The 19318-nt window shown below is 39.5% G+C and overlaps 1 protein-coding gene across 2 annotated transcripts; it reads left to right on the top strand.

The window, feature by feature from the left end:
- The first annotated feature begins 16798 nt into the window (after positions 1 to 16798).
- LOC136120673 (transcription initiation factor TFIID subunit 7-like) lies at positions 16799 to 19040 on the top strand. Of its 2 annotated transcripts, XM_065874214.1 has the most exons (2): positions 16799 to 18093; positions 18280 to 18508. In XM_065874214.1, exons 1-2 carry the CDS (start codon positions 17456 to 17458, stop codon positions 18506 to 18508), a joined length of 867 nt encoding a protein of 288 aa, XP_065730286.1. In that variant the 5' UTR covers positions 16799 to 17455. The 2 variants fall into 2 exon arrangements, with proteins under 2 accessions (XP_065730286.1, XP_065730284.1); XM_065874212.1 differs by having other exon boundaries at positions 16799 to 19040.
- The last annotated feature ends 278 nt before the right edge of the window (positions 19041 to 19318 follow it).

Genomic DNA, 19318 nt, shown 5'->3' with positions numbered 1-19318 from the left:
TCAGTCAACATCACAGAGTTCTGTATGACGTGTTGTGGGGTGACAACTAACTAAAAGACTAGGGCTGGGCCCTTGTTTCCTATTTCAATTTGCTCATCTATCTAATACGCAACTTAAAGGAGAGTCCTAAGCATGAGTATGTGCGTGTATGAGTGGCTTGTTCTGTTAACAATATCTTTAGGAGATATTTTTGAGTGGTGATTAAGAGCACAGACTTTTATGTCAGGAAATATTCAAGTACTGGCTCTGCTACATCGTATATGTTAAGTTAGGAAAATTCTTTACTCTCTCCAGACTTCAGTTTCCTCATCTGAAGGAAAAAAAAAAACACAACGGATGTAAGGATGGTATCTACTTCATGAATTTGTAAGAACTAAGTGAAACAATGCTTATGAAATAGCCTAGTGCTTGGAACGTCGTAGTGTTTCATAAGTGCTAGCTATTTTAAGTGGTGATACAATGAAAACAAGGAACTTATCTACATAGTTCGGTTTACTCCTACCAACAAATGTAAGTCTAAATGACTCCCTTGTGTATGTCGGTGGGAATGTAAATTGGTGCAGCCACTATGGAAAAGAGTATGGAGGGTCCTCAAAAAAAGAACTATCATATGATCCAGCAATTCCGCTTATGGGTATATATCTGAAGGAAATGAAATCACTATCTCGAAGAAATATTTGCATCCCTATGTTCATTGTAGCATTATTCACAAAAGCCAAGACATGGAAAAAACCTAAGTGTCCATCCATGGATGAATAAAGAAAATGTGGTGAGTATATATACATGGTAATTATGTCAGAAAAAGGATATGTTAACTGACCTTACTGTGGTAAACATCTTGCAGCAGAAAGGGGAATATTAGAGTAGTGGCAAGAGGACAGACCCAAGCAGGGTGGTTTACAAAGAAACCAAAGAATATCTTAGATCCACCCACAGAAGAGCTTTTGGTTCCAAAGGGAAGGCAGATGTATAGAAGCGCCACATTTCCAAGTATTACTTGTAGACTTCCTTTCTGCATTCTGAGAAAAATCTATGAATCTGAGATGTTCTCCCTTTGAAAAATTCTTCTAGAGTACCAGAATGTACATGAGGAAGTGCATGAGATTTGCGTGAATATTCCATCACTGGAAACTGCACAATCAGTTCAATTTCCGTTTTGTTGTTGTAATTATGGTGACAATATTGAGCTGTCCTCTCATAGCAACTTTCTATTATTGAAGTATAGGTGATTTACACTATCATGTTAGTTTCAGGTGTACAGCAAAGTGATGTAGATATATATACATACATATTTATATATTCTTTTTCAGATTCATTTTAATTATAGGTTATTATAAGATATTGAATATAGCTCCCTGTGCTATATAGTAAATCCTTGTTGTTTATCTGTTTTATATATAATACTGTATATCTGTTAATCCAAACTCCTATTTTATCTCCTCCCCCTTCCCCTTGAGTAACCATAATTTTGTTTTCTGTCTGTGAGTCTTTCTAATTTGTAAACAAGTTTATTTGTATTATTTCTTATATTCCATATATAAGCAATACCAGATAATATTTGTCTTTCTTGCTCTGACTTACTTCACTTTCTATGATAATCTCTGAGTCCATCCATGTTGCTGCAAATGGCATTATTTCATTCTTTTACACGGCTGAGTAACATTCCTTTTGTATATGTACACCACATCTTTATCCATTCATCTGTTGATGGACATTTCCATTGCTTGCATGTTTTGGCGATTGTGAGTAGTGCTGCTATGAACGTAGGGGTGCGTGTATCTCTTTGAATTATAGTTTTGTCTGGATTATGGCGAGGAGTGGGGTTGCTGGATCATATGGTACTCTATTTGTAGTTTTTACAGGAATCTCCATGGTGTTCTCCATAGTGGCTGCACCAATTTACATTCCTACGAACAGTGTAGGAGGGTTGCCTGTTCTCCACACTGTCTCCAGCATTTGTTATTTGTAGCCTTTTTTTTTTTAACATCTTTATTGGGGTATAATTGCTTTACAATGGTGTGTTAGTTTCTGCTTTATAACAAAGTGAATCAGTTATACATATACATATGTTCGCATATCTCTTCCCTCTTGCGTCTCCCTCTCTCCCACCCTCCCTATCCCACCCCTTTAAAAGATGGCCAGTCTGACCGGTGTGAGGAGGTACCTTATTATAGTTTTCATTTGCATTTCTCTAATAATTAGCGATGGTGAGCATCTTTTCATGTGTCTGTTGGGCATCTGGATGTCTTCTTTGGAGAAATGTCTATTTGGGTCTTCTGCCCATGTTTTGATTGGGTTGTTTGTTTTTTGTTTGTATGTTTGTTTGCTTTTTGGTATTAAGTTGTATGAGCTGTTTGGATATTTTAGAAATTAAGCCCTTGTTGGTCGCATCGTTTGTAAATATTTTCTCCCGTGCTGTAGGTTGTCTTCTTGTTTTGTTGATGGTTTCCTTTGCTCTGCAAAAGCTAATAAGGTGGATTAGGTCCCGCTTGTTTAATTTTGCTTCTATTTCTTTTGCCTTGGGAGACTAATCTAAGAAAATATTGCTATAATTTATATCAGAGAATCATTTACCTATGTTCTCTTTTAGGAATTTTATGGTGTCCTGTCTTATATTTAAGTCTTTAAGCCATTTTGAGTTTATTTTTGTGTATGGTGGGAGGGAGTACTCTAACTTCATTAATTTACATGTGGCTGTCCAGAGTTCCCTACACCAGTTGAGAAGAGACTGTCTTTTCTCCACTGTATATTCTTCTCTCCTTTGTCAAAGATTAATCGACTGTCGGTGTGTGGATTCATTTCCGGGATGCTTGTTCTTTCCCATTGATCTGTATGGCTGTTTTTATGTCTATATCACACTGTGGGTTTTTTAAATAACATTTTAAAAATTTTGGATTGCACATGGGCAAGGGCGAGGGATCTGGTGTGTGTTTGTGTGTGTGTGTGTGTGTGTGTGTGTGTGTATGTGTTTTCCACTCATTGTTTTCAGAGCTTGGGACTGCTAAGGTCATTTCTTTGGTTAAGACCGTGCTGTGCGGCATAGGGGATCTTAGTTCCCTGACCAGGGATCGAACCTACGGCCCCTGTATTGGGAGCACAGAATCTTAAACAATGACTCGCAAGGGAAGTCCCCACACTGTGTTTTTTGTAATTTATTTTATTGAAGCATAGTTGAGTTATGATGTTGTGATGATTTCTGATGTAGAGGAGAGTGATTCACTTTTACATATATACAGATACTTTTTCATATTCATGTCCATTACTATTTATCGTAGGATATTGTGTATAGTTAAATGTGCTATACAGTAGTACCTCGTTCTTGATCCATCCTCTATATAATAGTTTGCATCTGCTAATCCCAAACTCCCAATCCATATCTTTCCTTCCTGGCAACCACAGGTCTGTTATCTATGACTCTGAGTCTGTTTCTGTTTGCAGATGAGTTCGTTTTTGTCGTATTTCAGATTCCACGTGTAAGTGATACCATATGGTATTCGTCTTTCTCTTTCCGACTTCCTTCACTTAGTTTTGGGAAGTGGTAGTGGGAAGATATTTTCCATACCATGTTACGGAAACACCAGAATGAACGTTTTGGCCAACCCAATGTGATAATCACTTGGTCCATCCGTGTTGCTGCAAATGGCATTATTTCAATTTTTTTTATGGCTGAGTAGTACTCCATTATATATGTATATATACACCATATCGTCTTGATCCCTTCATCTCTTGACTGACATTTAGGTTGATCCCATTTCTTGGCTATCGTGGGTAGTGCTCCTGTGAACCTAGGGGTGCATGTATCTCTTTAAATGATCGTTTTGTCTGGATGTATGACCAGGAGTGGAATTGCAGGATCATATAGTAATTCTAGCTGTACTTTTTTGAGGAACCTGCCTACCGTTTTTTATACTGGCTGCAACAATTTATATTCCCCCCCCACAGTGTAAGAGGGTTACCTTTTCTACACTCCCTCTCCAACATTTGTTATTTGTAGACTTTTTAATGATGGCCATTCTGACCCGTGTGAGGTGGTACCTCAGTGTACTTTTGATTTGCATTTCTCTACTAACCAGTGATGTTGAGCATCTTTTCATGTGTCTATTGGCCATCTGGATGTCTCCTTTGGAGAAATGTCTCTTTGGCTCTTCTGTGCATTTTTGACTGGGATGTTCATTTTTCTTTTATACATTTGTTACTATTAGCTGTTTATATATTTTAGCAGTTAAGCCCTTGTCGGTCACACGCTTTGCAAATCTTTTCTCCCATTCCGAAGGTGATCTTTTTGTTTTGTTGATGCTTTCTTTCGCTATGCAAAAGCATATAAGGATGATTAGGTCCCATTTGTTTATATTTGCTTTCATTTCTTTTGCACTGGGAGACCAATCTAAGAAAATATTGCTACAATGTATGTCACAGAATGTTTTGCCTATGTTCTAGGAGTTTTATGGTGTCCGGTCTTACATTTAAGTCTTTAAGGCATTTTGAGTTTATTTTTGTATATAGTGGGAGGGAGTGTCTACCTTCATTGAATTTCATGTGTCTGTCCTCATTCCCAGTACCACTTGCTGAAGAGACTGTCTTTTCTGCATTTTATATATTTGCCTCCTTCATGGAAGATTAATCGTCCATTGGTCTGTGGATTTCGTGCCGGGCTCCTTCATCTGTTACAGTGATGTATGTATCTGTTTTTTGCCTATACTACATTATGTTTCTTTCAATTTATTATATTGAAGTATAGTTCATTTACTGTGCTTTCTGCTGTAGAGCACGGTGATTCAGTTTTACATATATATATATATATATATATATATATATATATATATATATATACACTTTCCACATTCCTTTTTAGTACAGTTTATCAGAGGATATCGAATGTACTTCCCTGTGCTGTACAATAGGACCTTGTTGTTTATTTATTCTCTATAGAATAGTTTGCATCTGCTAATCCCGAACTTGCCATCCATCCCTCTCCCAGTTCCTCTCCCCCTTGGCCACCACAGGTCTGTTTTCTATGTCTTTGAGTCTGTTTCTCTTATGTAGGTAAGTTCATTTGTGTCCTATTTCTGATTCCCTGTATAAGTAATATCACATGGTATTTGTCTTTGTCTCTTTGACTTCCTGCATGTAATATGATAATCTCTAGGTCCTTCCAGGTTGCTGCAAATGGCATTATTGCTTTATTTTTTACGGCTCAGTAGTACTGCATGGTATACATGTACCACATCTTTTTTTTCCAATTTTTTAATTTTATTATTATTATTGTACACCTTTATGGGAGTATAATTGCTCTACAATGGTGTGTTAGTTTGTACTTTATAACAAAGTGAATCAGTTATACATATACATATGTTCTCAAATCTCTTGCGTCTCCCTCCCTCCCATCCTCCCTATCCCACGTCTCTAGGTGGTCACAGAGCACTGAGCTGATCTCCCTCTGCTATGCGGCTGCCTCCCACTAGCTATCTATTTTACATTTGGTAGTGTATATATGTCCATGCCACTCTCTCACTTTGTCACAGTTTACCCTTCCCCCGCTCCATATCCTCAAGTCCATTCTCTAGTAGGTCTGTGTCTTTATTCCTGTCTTACCCCTAGGTTGCTCATGACATTTTTTTTCTTAGATTCCATATATATGTGTTAGCATATGATATTTGTCTTTCTCTTTCTGACTGACTTCACTCTGTGTGAGGGACTCTAGGTCCATCCACCTCATTTCAAATACTTCAATTTCGTTTCTTTTTATGGCTGAGTAATATTCCATTGTATATATGTGCCACATGTTCTTGAACCATTCATCTGTCGATCGACAGTTAGGTTATTCCCATATCTTGGCTTGTGAATAGTGCTGCTGTGAACATAGGGGTGCATGTATCTCTTTGAATGATAGTCTTGTCTGGATATATGCCAAGCACTAGGATTGCTGGATCATAATCTACCTCTTTTTGAACTTTTTGGAGGACACTGCTTACTGTTTCCTCTAGTTGCTACACCCATTTACATTCCCACCAATAGTGTAGGAGGGTTTCCTTTTGTCACACCCTCTCCAGCATTTCTTCTTTGTAGGCTTTTTAGTGATGGCCATTCTGACTGGTGTGAGGTGATACCACTTTGTAGTTTTGATTTGTGTTTTTCTAATAATCAGCAATGCTGAGCATTTTTCATGTGTCCATTGGCCATCAGGATGTCTTCTTTGAATAAATCTCTAAGTCTTCTGCCCATTTTTGGATTGGTTGTTTAGTTTGTTGGTTGGTTTGTATTGAGTTATATGTGCTGTTTGTATATTTTAGAAGTTAAACCCTTGTCGGTCACATCGTTGAAAACATTTTCTTTCATTCTATAGGTTTTTTGTTTTGTTTTGTTGATGCTTTCCTTTGCTGTAGAAGAGCTTATAAGGTTGATTAGTCCCGTTTGCTTATTTTTGTTTTAAATTCTTTTTTGTTGGCAGGCTGATCTAAAATAGCATTGCTAGGATTTTTGTCAGAGGATGTTTTGCCTATGATTTCTTCTAGGTGTTTTATGGTGTCATGTCTTTATATTTAAGTCTTTAAGCCACTTTGAGTTTATTTTTGGGTACAGTGGGAGAGAGTGTTCTAACTTCATTGATTTACATGTGGCTGTTTATCTTTCCCTATACCACTGGCTGAAGAGACTGTCTGTTCTTCATTGTACATACTTGCTCCTTCATCGCAGATTATTTCACTGTCGGTATGTGGATTTCTTTCTGGGTTCCTTATTGGGGTCCATTAATCTATATGTTTGTTTTTGTGCCAATACCATACCGTGGTGTGTTTTTTCAATTTATTTTAATGAAGTATATTTGATATACAATGTTGTGTTAATTTTCTGCTCTGCAGCACAGTATTTAGAATTAGTATATAAAGATTCTTTTTCATATTCCTTTCTCTTACACTGCATCACAGGATGTTGTTTATAGTTGCCTGTGGTATACAGAAGGACCTAGCTGTTTATCCAGTCTCCGTGTAATAGATTATATCTGCTAATCCCAAACTCCCATTCCATCCCTTCCCTGCCCTTCTGCCCCTTGGCAACCACTGGTCTGTTCTTTATGTCTCTGAGTCTGTGCGGATGAGTTCCTTTTTGCCGTATTTCAGGTTCCACGTGTAAGTGATACCATATGGGATTTGTCTTTCTCTTTCCGACTTCCTTCACTTAGTTTTGGAAAGTGGTAGTGGGAAGATGTTTTCCGTACCATGTCAAGGAAAGACCGGAATGAAATTTTAGGCCAATCCAATGTGATAATCTCTTGGTACAGCCGTGTTGCTTTAAATGGAATTATTTCAGCTTTTTTTTATGGCTGAGTAGTACTCTATTATATATGTATATGTATACCATATCGTCTTGATCCCTTCATCTCTTGACTGACATTTAGGTTGATCCCATGTCTTGGCTATCATGGGTAGTGCTCCTGTGAACCTAGGGGTGCACGTATCTCTTTAAATGATAGTTTTGTCTGGATGTATGACGAGGCGTGGAATTGCAGGATCATATGGTAATTGTAGCTGTACTTTTTTGAGGAACCTGCGTACTGTTTTGTATAGTGGCTGGAACAATTTATATTCCCCGCCCTAGAGTGTAAGAGGGTTACCATTTCTCCACACCCTCTCCAGCATTTGTTATTTGTAGACTTTTTAATGATGGCCATTCTGACCCGTGTGAGGGGGTACCTCAGTGTACTTTTGATTTGCATTTCTCTACTAATCAGTGATGTTGAGCATCTTTTCATGTGTCTATTGGCCATCTGGATGTCTTCTTTGGAGAAATGTGTTTGGCTCTTCTGTGCATTTTTGACTGGGATGTTCATTTTTCTCTTATACATTTGTTTGTATGAGCTGTTTGTATATTTTAGAAGTTAAGCCCTTGTCGGTCACATGATTTGCAAATCTTTTCTCCCATTCCAAAGCTGATCTTTTTGTTTTGTTGATGCTTTCTTTCGCTATGCAAAAGCATATAAGGATGATTAGGTCCCATTTGTTTATATTTGCTTTCATTTCTTTTGCACTGGGAGACCGATCTAAGAAAATATTGCTACAATGTATGTCACAGAATGTTTTTCCTATGTTCTAGGAGTTTTATGGTGTCCTGTCTTACATTTAAGTCTTTAAGGCATTTTGAGTTTATTTTTGTGTATAGTGGGAGGGAGTGTCTATTCATTGATTTCCATGTGTCTGTCCTCATTCCCAGTACCACTTGCTGAAGAGACTGTCTTTTCCGCATTGTATATACTTGCCTCCTTCATGGAAGATTAATCGTCCATTGGTCTGTGGATTTCGTGCCGGGCTCCTTCATCTGTTACAGTCATGTGAGTATCTGTTTTTTGCCTATACCACATTATGTTTCTTTCAATTTATTTTATTGAAGTATAGTTCATTTACAGTGCTTTCTGCTGTACAGCACAGTGATTCAGTTTTACATATATATATACACTTTTCACATTCCTTTTTAGTACAGTTTATCAGAGGATATCGAATGTACTTCCCTGTGCTGTACAATAGAACCTTGTTTATTTATTCTCTATAGAATAGTTTGCATCTGCTAATCCCGAACTTGCCATCCATCCCTCTCCCAGTTCCTCTCCCCCTTGGCCACCACAGGTCTGTTTTCTATGTCTTTGAGTCTGTCTGTCTTATGTAGGTAAGTTCATTTGTGTCCTATTTCTGATTCCCTGTATAAGTAATATCACATGGTATTTGTCTTTGTCTTTTTGACTTCCTGCATGTAATATGATAATCTCTAGGTCCTTCCAGGTTGCGGCAAATGGCACTATTGCATTACATTTTACGGCTGAGTAGTACTGCATTGTATACATGTACCACATCTTCTTTTTTTTTCCAATTTTATTTTCTTTTATTATTATTGTACACCTTTATGGGAGTATAATTGCTTTACAATGTGTGTTAGTTTCTACTTTATAACAAAGTGAATCAGTTATACATACACATATGTTCCCATATCTCTTGCGTCTCCCTCCCTCCCATCCTCCCTATCCCACCCCTCTAGGTGGCCACAAAGCGCTGAGCTGATCTCTCTGTGCTATGCGGCTGCCTCCCACTAGCTATCTGTTTTACGTTTGGTAGTGTATATATGTCCATGCCACTCTCTCACTTTGTCGCAGGTTACCCTTCCCCTGCCCCATATCCTCAAGTCCATTCTCTAGCAAGTCTGTGTCTTTATTACTGTCTTACCCCTAGGTTCTTCATGACATTTTTTTCCCTTAAATTCCATATATATGTGTTAGCATACGGTATTTGTCTTTCTCTTTCTGACTTACTTCACTCTGTATGACAGACTCTAGGTCCATCCACCTCGTTACAAATACTTCAATGTCGTTTCTTTTCATGGCTGAGCAATATTCCATTGTATATATGTGCCACATGATGTAGAACCAGTCATCTGTCGATCGACACGTAGGTTATTCCCATATCTTGGCTTGTGAATAGTGCTGCTGTGAACATAGGGGTGCATGTGTCTCTTTGAATGATAGTTTTGTCTGGATATATGCCAAGCACTAGGATTGCTGGATCATAATGTACCTCTTTTTGAACTTTTTGGAGGTCGCTGCTTATTGTTTACTCTAGTTGCTACACCCATTTACATTCCCACCAATAGTGCGGGAGAGTTCTCTTTTCTCACACCCTCTCCAGCATTTCTTCTTTGTAGGCTTTTTAGTGATGGCCATTCTGACTGGTGTGAGGTGATACCACTTTGTAGTTTTGATTTGTGTTTTTCTAATAATCAGCAATGCTGAGCATTTTTCATGCGTCCATTGCCATCTGGAAGTCTTCTTTGAACAAATCTCTATTTAAGTCTTCTGACCATTTTTCGATTGGTTGTTTGGTTTGTTTGTTGGTTTGTATTGAGTTATATGAACTGTGTGTATATTTTAGAAGTTAATCCCTTGTGGGTTGCATCGTCTGAAAACATTTTCTTTCATTCTGTAGGTTTTTTGTTTTGTTTTGTTGATGCTTTCCTTTGTTGTGGAAGAGCTTACAAGGTTGATCCCGTTTGTTTATTTTTGTTTTTAATTCTTTTTTGTTGGCCAGCTGATCTAAAAAAACATTGCTAGGATTTTTGTCACAGGACGTTTTGCCTATGATTTCTTCTAGGTGTTTTGTGGTGTCATGTCTTTATATTTAAGTCGTTAAGTCATTTTGAGTTTATTTTTGGGCACGGTGGGAGGGAGTGTTCTAACTTCCTTGATTTACATGTGGCTGTTTATCTTTCCCTATACCACTGGCTGAAGAGACTGTCTTTTCTTCATTGTTCATACTTGCTCCATCACAGATTAATTCACTGTCGGTATGTGGATTTCTTTCTGGGTTCCTTATTGGGGTCCATTAATCTATATGTTTGTTTTTGTGCCAATACCACACCTTGGTGGTTTTTTTCAGTTTATTTTAATGAAGTATATTTGATACACAATGTTGTGTTAATTTTCTGCTCTGCAGCACAGTATTTAGAATTACTATTTAAAGAACCTTTTTCAGATTCCTTTCTGTTACAGTGTATCACAGGATGATGTTTATAGTTGCCTGTGGTATACAGAAGGACCTAGTTGTTTATCCACTCTCCGTGTAATAGTTTATATCTGCTAATCCCAAACTCCCAATCCATTCCTTCCCTGCCCTTCTGCCCCTTTGCAACCACTGGTCTGTTCTTTATGTCTCTGAGTCTGTGCAGATGAGTTCCTTTTTGTCATATCTCGGATTCCATATGTAAGTGATACCATATGGGATTTGTCTTTCTCTTTCCGACTTCCTTCACTTAGTATTGGGCAGTGGTAGTGGGAAGATGTTTTCCGTACCATGTCACGGAAAGACCAGAATGAACTTTTTGTCCAAGCCAATGTGATACTCTCTTGGTCCATCCGTGTTGCTGCAAATGGCAGTTTCAGCTTTTTCTATGGCTGAGTAGTACTCCATTATATATGTATATATACACCATATCGTCTTGATCCCTTCATCTCTTGACTGACATTTAGGTTGATCCCATGTCTTGGCTATCGTGGGTAGTGCTCCTGTGAACCTAGGGGTGCGTGTATGTCTTTGAATGGTAGTTTTGTCTGGATGTATGTCCAGGAGTGGAATTGCCGGATCATATGGTAATTGTAGCTGTACTTTTTTGAGGAACCTGCCTACTGTTTTTTATAGTGGCTGCAACAATTTATATTCCCCCCCACCAAGAGTGTAAGAGGGTTACCTTTTCTCCACACCCTCTCCAGCATTTATTTGTAGACTTTTTAATGATGGCCATTCTGACCCGTGTGTGGTAATAACTCAGTGTACTTTAGATTTGCATTTCTCTACTAATCAGTGATGTTGAGCATCTTTTCATGTGTCTGTAGGCCGTGCAGCTGGATAAGTCTTGGGTTCTGCCTTCGGAGGGTGCCGCGGAACCATTACTGTCTTTTGTAATGCATCAAGGATTTTAGCACACACCGCTTTTTATTTTTAATTCTCTGCCTCTGTTTTTATGCTTGCCTCTGCACTTCTCTGTGCCGTGTGGAGTCAAAGCTGAACCATGTCGATAAGAGCCTTGCACTATATCCAAGTGTTTTTCCTCCAGGTTGATTCTGGTCTGTTAGTGCGAAGAACTAGGCAGGAAGTCTCCTGGGTTTCAGGACTTTCGCTCCTTGAGAGAAGGTCTAAAGGCTTGGTTGAGCTTAAACATTTTTGGCAAGAATACTTCATTGGTGATTCTGTGTGCTTTATATTCTCTCACATGTGCTGTTTTGTTTTATTTTTATATGGTTGGACCTCAAGTTCACAGAATTGGATTATGATAAACTGTCATCATTAGTCCATACCTGACCTGAATTGTTTATTTACTTACCTATCCAGTATCATTAGCTGTATATCTATATATGTAGTTATCTATCGAAATAGTAATAAGAATTTGTGAACACAGTACCTCCCCACAAATGCCAGGACCTTGGTAGTAATATACATCTGATCGTACAAATGGTCCCTCCTACCACTCCCTGGACCCAGCAAATCAAGGTAACTATCATCCTGAATTCTATGTGCATCATTCTTTGCTCCTCTGAATTTTTTTTTTTTGTATTATATGTTACTCCCACATATGTATTTTTCTAGTTGTTTTAAATTTTATAGTAAGGGTAAAATACTGTGTGTGATACTTTGGTACATTTTTTTCTCTAATATTTATTTTTAAAATCCAATCATCTTGTGTTCCTGTAATTCATTTATTTAGACTACTGTAAAACATTCCATTTTGTGAGTATGCCGTAGCTTATTCATTCAGTTGATAGGCATATGGATGGTTTCCTGATTTTTGCTCCTGTTGCCCACTGTCAATATAAACATTCTTATATATACCTCCTGATGCAAATGTGCAAGAATTTCTTTTGGGTATATAACTAGGAATAGAAATTCTGGAACTCGCAAGTATTTATCTAGGAGTAATCGTTATATTTAATAGCTAACATGCAACTCTTTTGCAAAGTAGTTGTACTGATTTTTACATGCACTTGCAATATATAGGCCTGAATCTCTTGTATCCACAGGCTTTCCAACACTTGGCATTGTCAGGCTTTTAAATTTTTGTCAAACAAAAAAATCTACCTGATCTTGATTTTGATCTATATTTCTCTAATTACAGCAAAAGAACATCTCTTTGTGCATCTATTGGTTATATGTTTCTTCTGTGAAATGTTTGTTCATGTCTTTTACCATTTTTCTATTGTTATTTTTATTTATATTGGTTTGTAGGAGTTCTTTATATATCCTTGATATTAATTCTTTGTCAGTGTGTATATGTGAGTATCCTCTCCTGGTTTGTACCTTTTCGCATCTTTAAGATGTCTATTGATAAATGAAGTTTCTTGATTTTATTACAAATGTATTAATCTTTTATTCTATGGTCAGTGTCTTTTTAAAGAAATTATTTCTCGCCCAAGGTCTAAAATCCATTAATCTGTATTTTCCACTAAGAGCTTGAACGTTGTTTTGGGTTTTGTTTTTGTTTTTGACATTTGAGTCTTAGAACCCTTAGAAGTTGATTTTTAAATTAAGACCCAATTTAATATTTTTCTCTTTGGATAACCATTTTTAACTGAACATTTCATCTTTTCACATTGATCTGTGTTATGGACTGAATGTTTGTGCCCCACCCCCTACGCTAGTTCATATATTGAAGCCCTAGCCCCCACTGTGATAGTGTTAGGAGGAGGGGCCTTTGGGCACTAATTAGGTTTAGATAAAGTCATGAGGGTGGAGACCATGATGGGATTAGTGTCTTTATAAGAAGAGGAAGAAATATCAGAGCTGCTTCTTTACACCATGTATACATACATGGTGTATGTATACGTACATGGTGTATGTATACGTACATGGTGTATGTATGCGTACATGGTGTATGTATGCGTACATGGTGAGGAGGCTGCAGCCTGCAAGCCAGGAAGAAGACCATCATTAAGAAACCAGCTGCTACATGGAGAATGGACTTGAGGACACGGGGAAGGGGAAGGGGAAGCTGGGACGAAGTGAGAGAGTGGCATGGACCTATATACACTACCAAATGTAAAATAGATAGCTAGTGGGAAGCAGCCACATAGCACAGGGAGATCAGCTCCGTGCTTTGTGTCCTCCTAGAGGGGTGAGAGAGGGAGGGAGGGAGACGCAAGAGGGAAGAGATATGGGGATATATGTATATGTATAGCTGATTCACTTTGTTATAAAGCAGAAACTAACACACCATTGTAAAGCAATTATACTCCAATAAAGGTGTTAAGAAAATTAAACAAAATTAAAATTTCAGTTCCCTGGGATTTGCCTGGCAGTGTAGTGGTTAAGAATCTGCCTGCCAATGCAGGGGACACGGGTTCGAGCCCTGGTCCGAGAAGATCCCACATGCCGCGGAGCAACTAAGCCCGTGAGCCACAACTACTGAGCCTGCGTGCTGCAAGTACTGAAGCCCGCGCACCTAGAGCCCGTGCTCTGCAACAAGTGAAGCCACCGCAATGAGAACCTCACGCAATGCAACGAAGAGTAGCCCCCCGCTCGCTCCGACTAGAGAAAGCCCGCGCGCAGCAACAGAGACCCAATGCAGCCAAAAATAAAATAAATAAATAAAATTCAGTTCCCCAGTCAAAACAACAAGAACAACAACTGGATTTATCAATAGACATTAAGGTAATGGTGATGTGGCAGTGCCCTTAGCTTTAAGATCAGTGTAACTACCCCTCAAAACATAGCATTCAGAAAACGTATTAAACTCAAAAACAGAAAATATGTTTCAGGATTGAAGGAGGTAGATACTTTAGGGGACACTTCAGTTGATCCTTTTAATTAACTCTGACAACCTTCCATTTCAAGGTTTAATAACTAAATACACCATAATTTTGGCAAATCTGAATTGCCCAGAATTTATCTCAAGTTATCTTCTGTGACAAAGATATTTGAGCATCATAAAACTCATAGGCAATTAACATGCAAAGCAATCTTTGGATTATTTTCATGTATAAGCATGGCCTCACATTTTATAGGGTTAAATAAAGCATTATGCAAAGGCTAGCATGCTAAACTCATATCTATGAAGTAAGTAAAATCAGGTACAATTAAGGGACAAGCACATTGGAAAAACTTCTTCAAAAAGAGGAAATAGATCATCCTGGAAATTACATATACATCAGCTAACGTTCTTCAACACATTACAGTACAAAGAACTAAAGTACAGTTATGTAGAAGAGCATAATTTTCCTTCACACTTAACATAAAAAACCAGACTGGTACCAAACCATTTAAATTCCACCCCATGACACACAGTAGCACAGTCTACGAAACAAAAGGGGTCACATTCACACACGCTATTTGCAAACTTCTGGCCTCCTAACAATTGGCACGGTCCGTGACTGGAGAGGAAATGTATATATAAAGTGGCTCTATCTCATTTTAAGGCGACACAGAATGTATTTTCTGACAAACTATGATAGGATTTAGATTGTATTTATGTTCTTTCTGGATGGATCAATTGTTTCATTCAATTAGCAGATATTTTTTATCTCCCACGTTTTGACACTAGGCACTGGGACCGGATGAACATGATATTAGACTCCTGATTATCATGGAGCTTCCAATCTTAGGTGAGGGAGACAATAAGTACATAAAGAAATAAAGTGAATTTTATAAATGTTAATCACATTTTAAGTGAATTCTCTAAAACTTAGATGCAGGTGTTGATATATTAGAGAATAGAAATTGAAATTTTAATGACCTCGATAGTCTACCAAATTGATCCTATTAATAAGTAAATGGAAATGAATAGGAATAAGTGGAAACTTGTTACACAGTTAGACTGAAGAACTATAAATACATGTTGAAGAATACTTGACCACCTAAAGAAGAGGCAGGCAGAAAAGTTATCCAAACAGTAGAGGTGGATTTTTTAAAATTCCAAACTAATTTAAAAATTAACTGGCAAATGAGTAGAAGGAAGTAATACTTCAATTATATTCTACTTTAATCAGACTATTCGTCTTTCAGCCAACTGTCCTAAATGAACGTGGGCCTCCAGAAGAACACTACCTTCTCTGTTTACATTTATATCTACGTCAAACACATTAAAAAGCGGAATCACTACTCAGCCATAAAAAGGAACGAAATTGGGTCACCTATAGAGACGTGGATGGATCTAGAGACTCACAGAGTGAAGTCAGAAAGAGAAAAACAAATATCGTATATTAACGCATATATGTGGAACCTAGAAAAATGGTACAGGTGAACCGGTTTGCAGGGCAGAAATTGAGACACAGATGCAGAGAACAAACGTATGGACACCAAGGGGGGGAAGTGGCAGGGGAGGGGAGGGCGGGGATGAACTGGGAGATTGGGATTGACATGTATACACTAATATGTATAAAATGGATGACTAATAAGAACTTGCTGTATAAAAAAATAAACTAAAATTAAAAAAGAGGAATCACCCTTGTTCCCTCACGGTGTGTGTGTGTGGGGGGGGTCTTCAAAAGAGAAACAGACCGAGTCACGGGCCCCCTACAGCCATCTTGATAATCAACAAACACAGACTTAGAATTATCGTGGGCTGCACGTCCTCACTCCACTGACTTGGGTACTTTAAAATCCACGGTATGGTTAGTTATGAGTTTTTTTTATCGGCTCCAGATTGAATATAGCCTGTGGAGATGCCGAGATGTTTCCAGAAACAAACACCATTTCCGCACGGCCGCCCTATCTCCGGCAATCACGCGGAAGCCTAGGAGGTATCCGGCCCCACAGAGATCCGGTAAAAGCCCTGGCTTAGCGGAGGCGGGGAGAATCTATGTCCTTTTTATAACGGTTTTTTCTAAATACTTTTAAACCAACAGCTTTTTTGTGTGTGTGGTACGGGGGCCTCTCACTGTTGTGGCCTCTCCCGTTGCGGAACGCAGGCTGCGGACGCGCAGGTCCAGCGGCCACGGCTCACGGGCCCAGCCGCTCCGCGGCACGCGGCGATCCTCCCGGACTGGGGCACGAACCCGCGCTTCCTGCGGTGGCAGGCGGACTCCCAACTACTGCGCCACCAGGGAAGTCCTAGACCAACAGCTCTTTACGAAACATAGTCTTCGTCCCGTTAAGGCCAAGTTCTCGCGAGACGACAAGACACGCCGGATAGCGTATTCGGGCGTTGCGCCTGCGGGCGCTGGGGCAGCCCGCACTTCCGCCCGAGGCGTGTTGCGACTCCCAGCAGCTTCCCGTCCCGTGTGGTGACGTAGCTCTCTTCTCGGCTAGGTCGGCCGTTAACGGACTGAGGCCCGCTGAGCTGCGGAGTTGCAGAATCTAGCGTTTGGAGCTGCGGTCCTTGGCGAGATTTCGCGTTGCCCGTCCTCAGCCGTTTCACCGATAATCAGCGGATCGCTTTGCCAAGTGCCGGGAAGAACAAAGGAATTCGGAAGGAGACGCTCGGCTCCCGGCCCCCTTGCTCTGAGTGGCTTCCTTTTCCGCTCGCGCCTGTCCGGAGAAACTGGACTTATAATCGTCACTGGATCGTAAGTACCCGAGGCGAAGAGAGCTCACTACGCCCCGCTTTTTGCGTATCTTTGTTCCGGGAGAGTTTGTGGATTGGGAGTATCTGCTGAGCCTTACTTTCTGTGCCGAACATCATTCCGTAGGAGCCGCCATTTGCTTTCCCTGCGTTGTCCTGCAGCGGCATCTAGAGGTTGGAACTTGGCATTGCAGCTGATAGATTTAAATGGACTTGAGTAAGGCAATGCGTCAGTAACGACTGGTATTGTTACAGCATATTTATACAGACTTGGGACTTAATTCAGAATAGACGCTTAGTTGCTATTCCACCTAGAACTCTTTGTAATTAAAGACTTCAACTTATAAAGAACTGGTCTTTCTGTTGAAATAGCTGAAATTTTTTAGTGCAACAAGTGGTTATTAGAGAAAAAGTGAGTCACCAAGGAATAAAGATGAGTAAGAGCAAAGATGATGCTCCTCACGAACTAGAGAGCCAGTTTATCTTACGCCTACCTCTGGAGTATGCCTCTACCGTGAGGCGGGCGGTACAGTCTGGTCATATCCACCTGAAGGACAGACTGACAATTGAGTTCCACCCTGATGGGCGCCATGGAATTGTCAGCGTGGACCAGGTCCCATTGGCGTCAAAATTGGTAGATCTGCCGTGTGTTATGGAAAGTTTGAAAACCATTGATAAGAAAACCTTTTACAAGACAGCTGATGTCTCTCAGATGCTTGTCGCTACAGTTGACGGTGATCTCTATCCTCCCGTTGAGGAACCAGTTGCCACTGCTGATCCCAAAGCAAGCAAGAAAAAGGATAAGGACAAAGAGAAAAAGTTTGTATGGAACCATGGAATTACTCTGCCTCTAAAAAATGTCAGAAAGAGAAGGTTCCGTAAGACAGCAAAGAAGAAGTATATTGAGTCTCCAGATGTGGAAAAAGAAGTAAAGCGGTTGCTGAGCACAGATGCTGAAGCTGTCAGTACCCGTTGGGAAATAATTGCTGAAGATGAAACAAAAGAAGCAGAAAATCAAGGCCTTGATATCTCTTCCCCAGGAATGTCTGGCCACAGGCAGGGCCATGACTCATTAGAACATGATGAGCTTCGGGAGATATTCAATGACCTTAGTAGCAGCAGCAGTGAAGATGAAGATGAGACACAGCATCAAGACGAAGAAGACATAAACATCATCGACACTGAGGAAGATCTGGAAAGGCAGCTACAGGACAAGCTAAATGAGTCAGCTGAACACCACCAAGAAAACGAGGGAACTAATCAGCTGGTTATGGGAATTCAGAAACAGATCGATAACATGAAAGGCAAGCTCCAAGAGACCCAGGACAGGGCAAAGCGACAGGAGGATCTCATCCTGAAAGTGGAAAACCTGGCTCTCAAGAACAGATTTCAGGCTGTGCTGGATGAACTGAAACAAAAGGAAGACCGAGAAAAGGAGCAGCTCAGCTCTTTGCAAGAAGAGCTAGAATCACTCCTAGAGAAGTGAGGAGAGTTCTGATACTTCATTTCATTCCTGACAGTGGTCAGCCTTGAAAGAAAAACTTTGTTTTCATCACCTGGACTAGATAGTAAAACTTTGCAGTAGTTCCCAATTTCCTCCACTGCCTTCTATTGGATTTGTCTTGTAGTCAAATATAACTGTGAATTTCTATCTCATTTGTCTTCTGGAACCACTTTGGTGGGTGTTTGTCCTGTAGTAAGTAGGAATGTATAGACAGATAAATGCAGGGAAGTTGTAGGGTTAGTGGAGTGAACAGTTCAGTTTAGTAATTAATCACAGCTTCACTGCAGGACTTTGCTGCTGTTTCTCCGTTTACCAGAAGCTGCCATTGCTACTCTGTGATGCCATCTGAGATAAATTAGTAGAGTCTAGTTTGGTGGCAGTGAAGTTTGTTTACATATGTTTTCCCATGCTGTAGCTATTGTCCCAGTTATTCAAAGCAGTTTTCCACGTTTTGCATTGCAAATCATTTCATAAAGTTGTTTTCACAATAAATAAAAGCAAGTAATTTTCACCTTATAATGTGTGTTGCTCTTTTAGGGGTAGTGGGTATCAGATCCTCTCCTGAAGTGGTTTCTTTATGGGGTTTAATGGACTGACCAATTGGATTCTCTTTTGTAGGAAAAGAAGCAGTTGTGTTAGAATTTAAGAAAAAGAGGAACAGCAGAGGCAAAGAAATGGGGAAATGTCATCTTTGCATTATGTTTCCAATCCACCTGCTCCATTTGGAGGTCAGGAGATAAAGAACGTTCCTAAACTATCCTAAATTCTTCTCTTTCAGCCTGATCTCACCAC

Source organism: Phocoena phocoena, chromosome 3 (genome assembly GCF_963924675.1).
Source record: "Phocoena phocoena chromosome 3, mPhoPho1.1, whole genome shotgun sequence".
Classification (NCBI taxonomy): Eukaryota; Metazoa; Chordata; class Mammalia; order Artiodactyla; family Phocoenidae; genus Phocoena; species Phocoena phocoena.
This window is presented reverse-complemented; position numbering and strand designations above follow the sequence as displayed.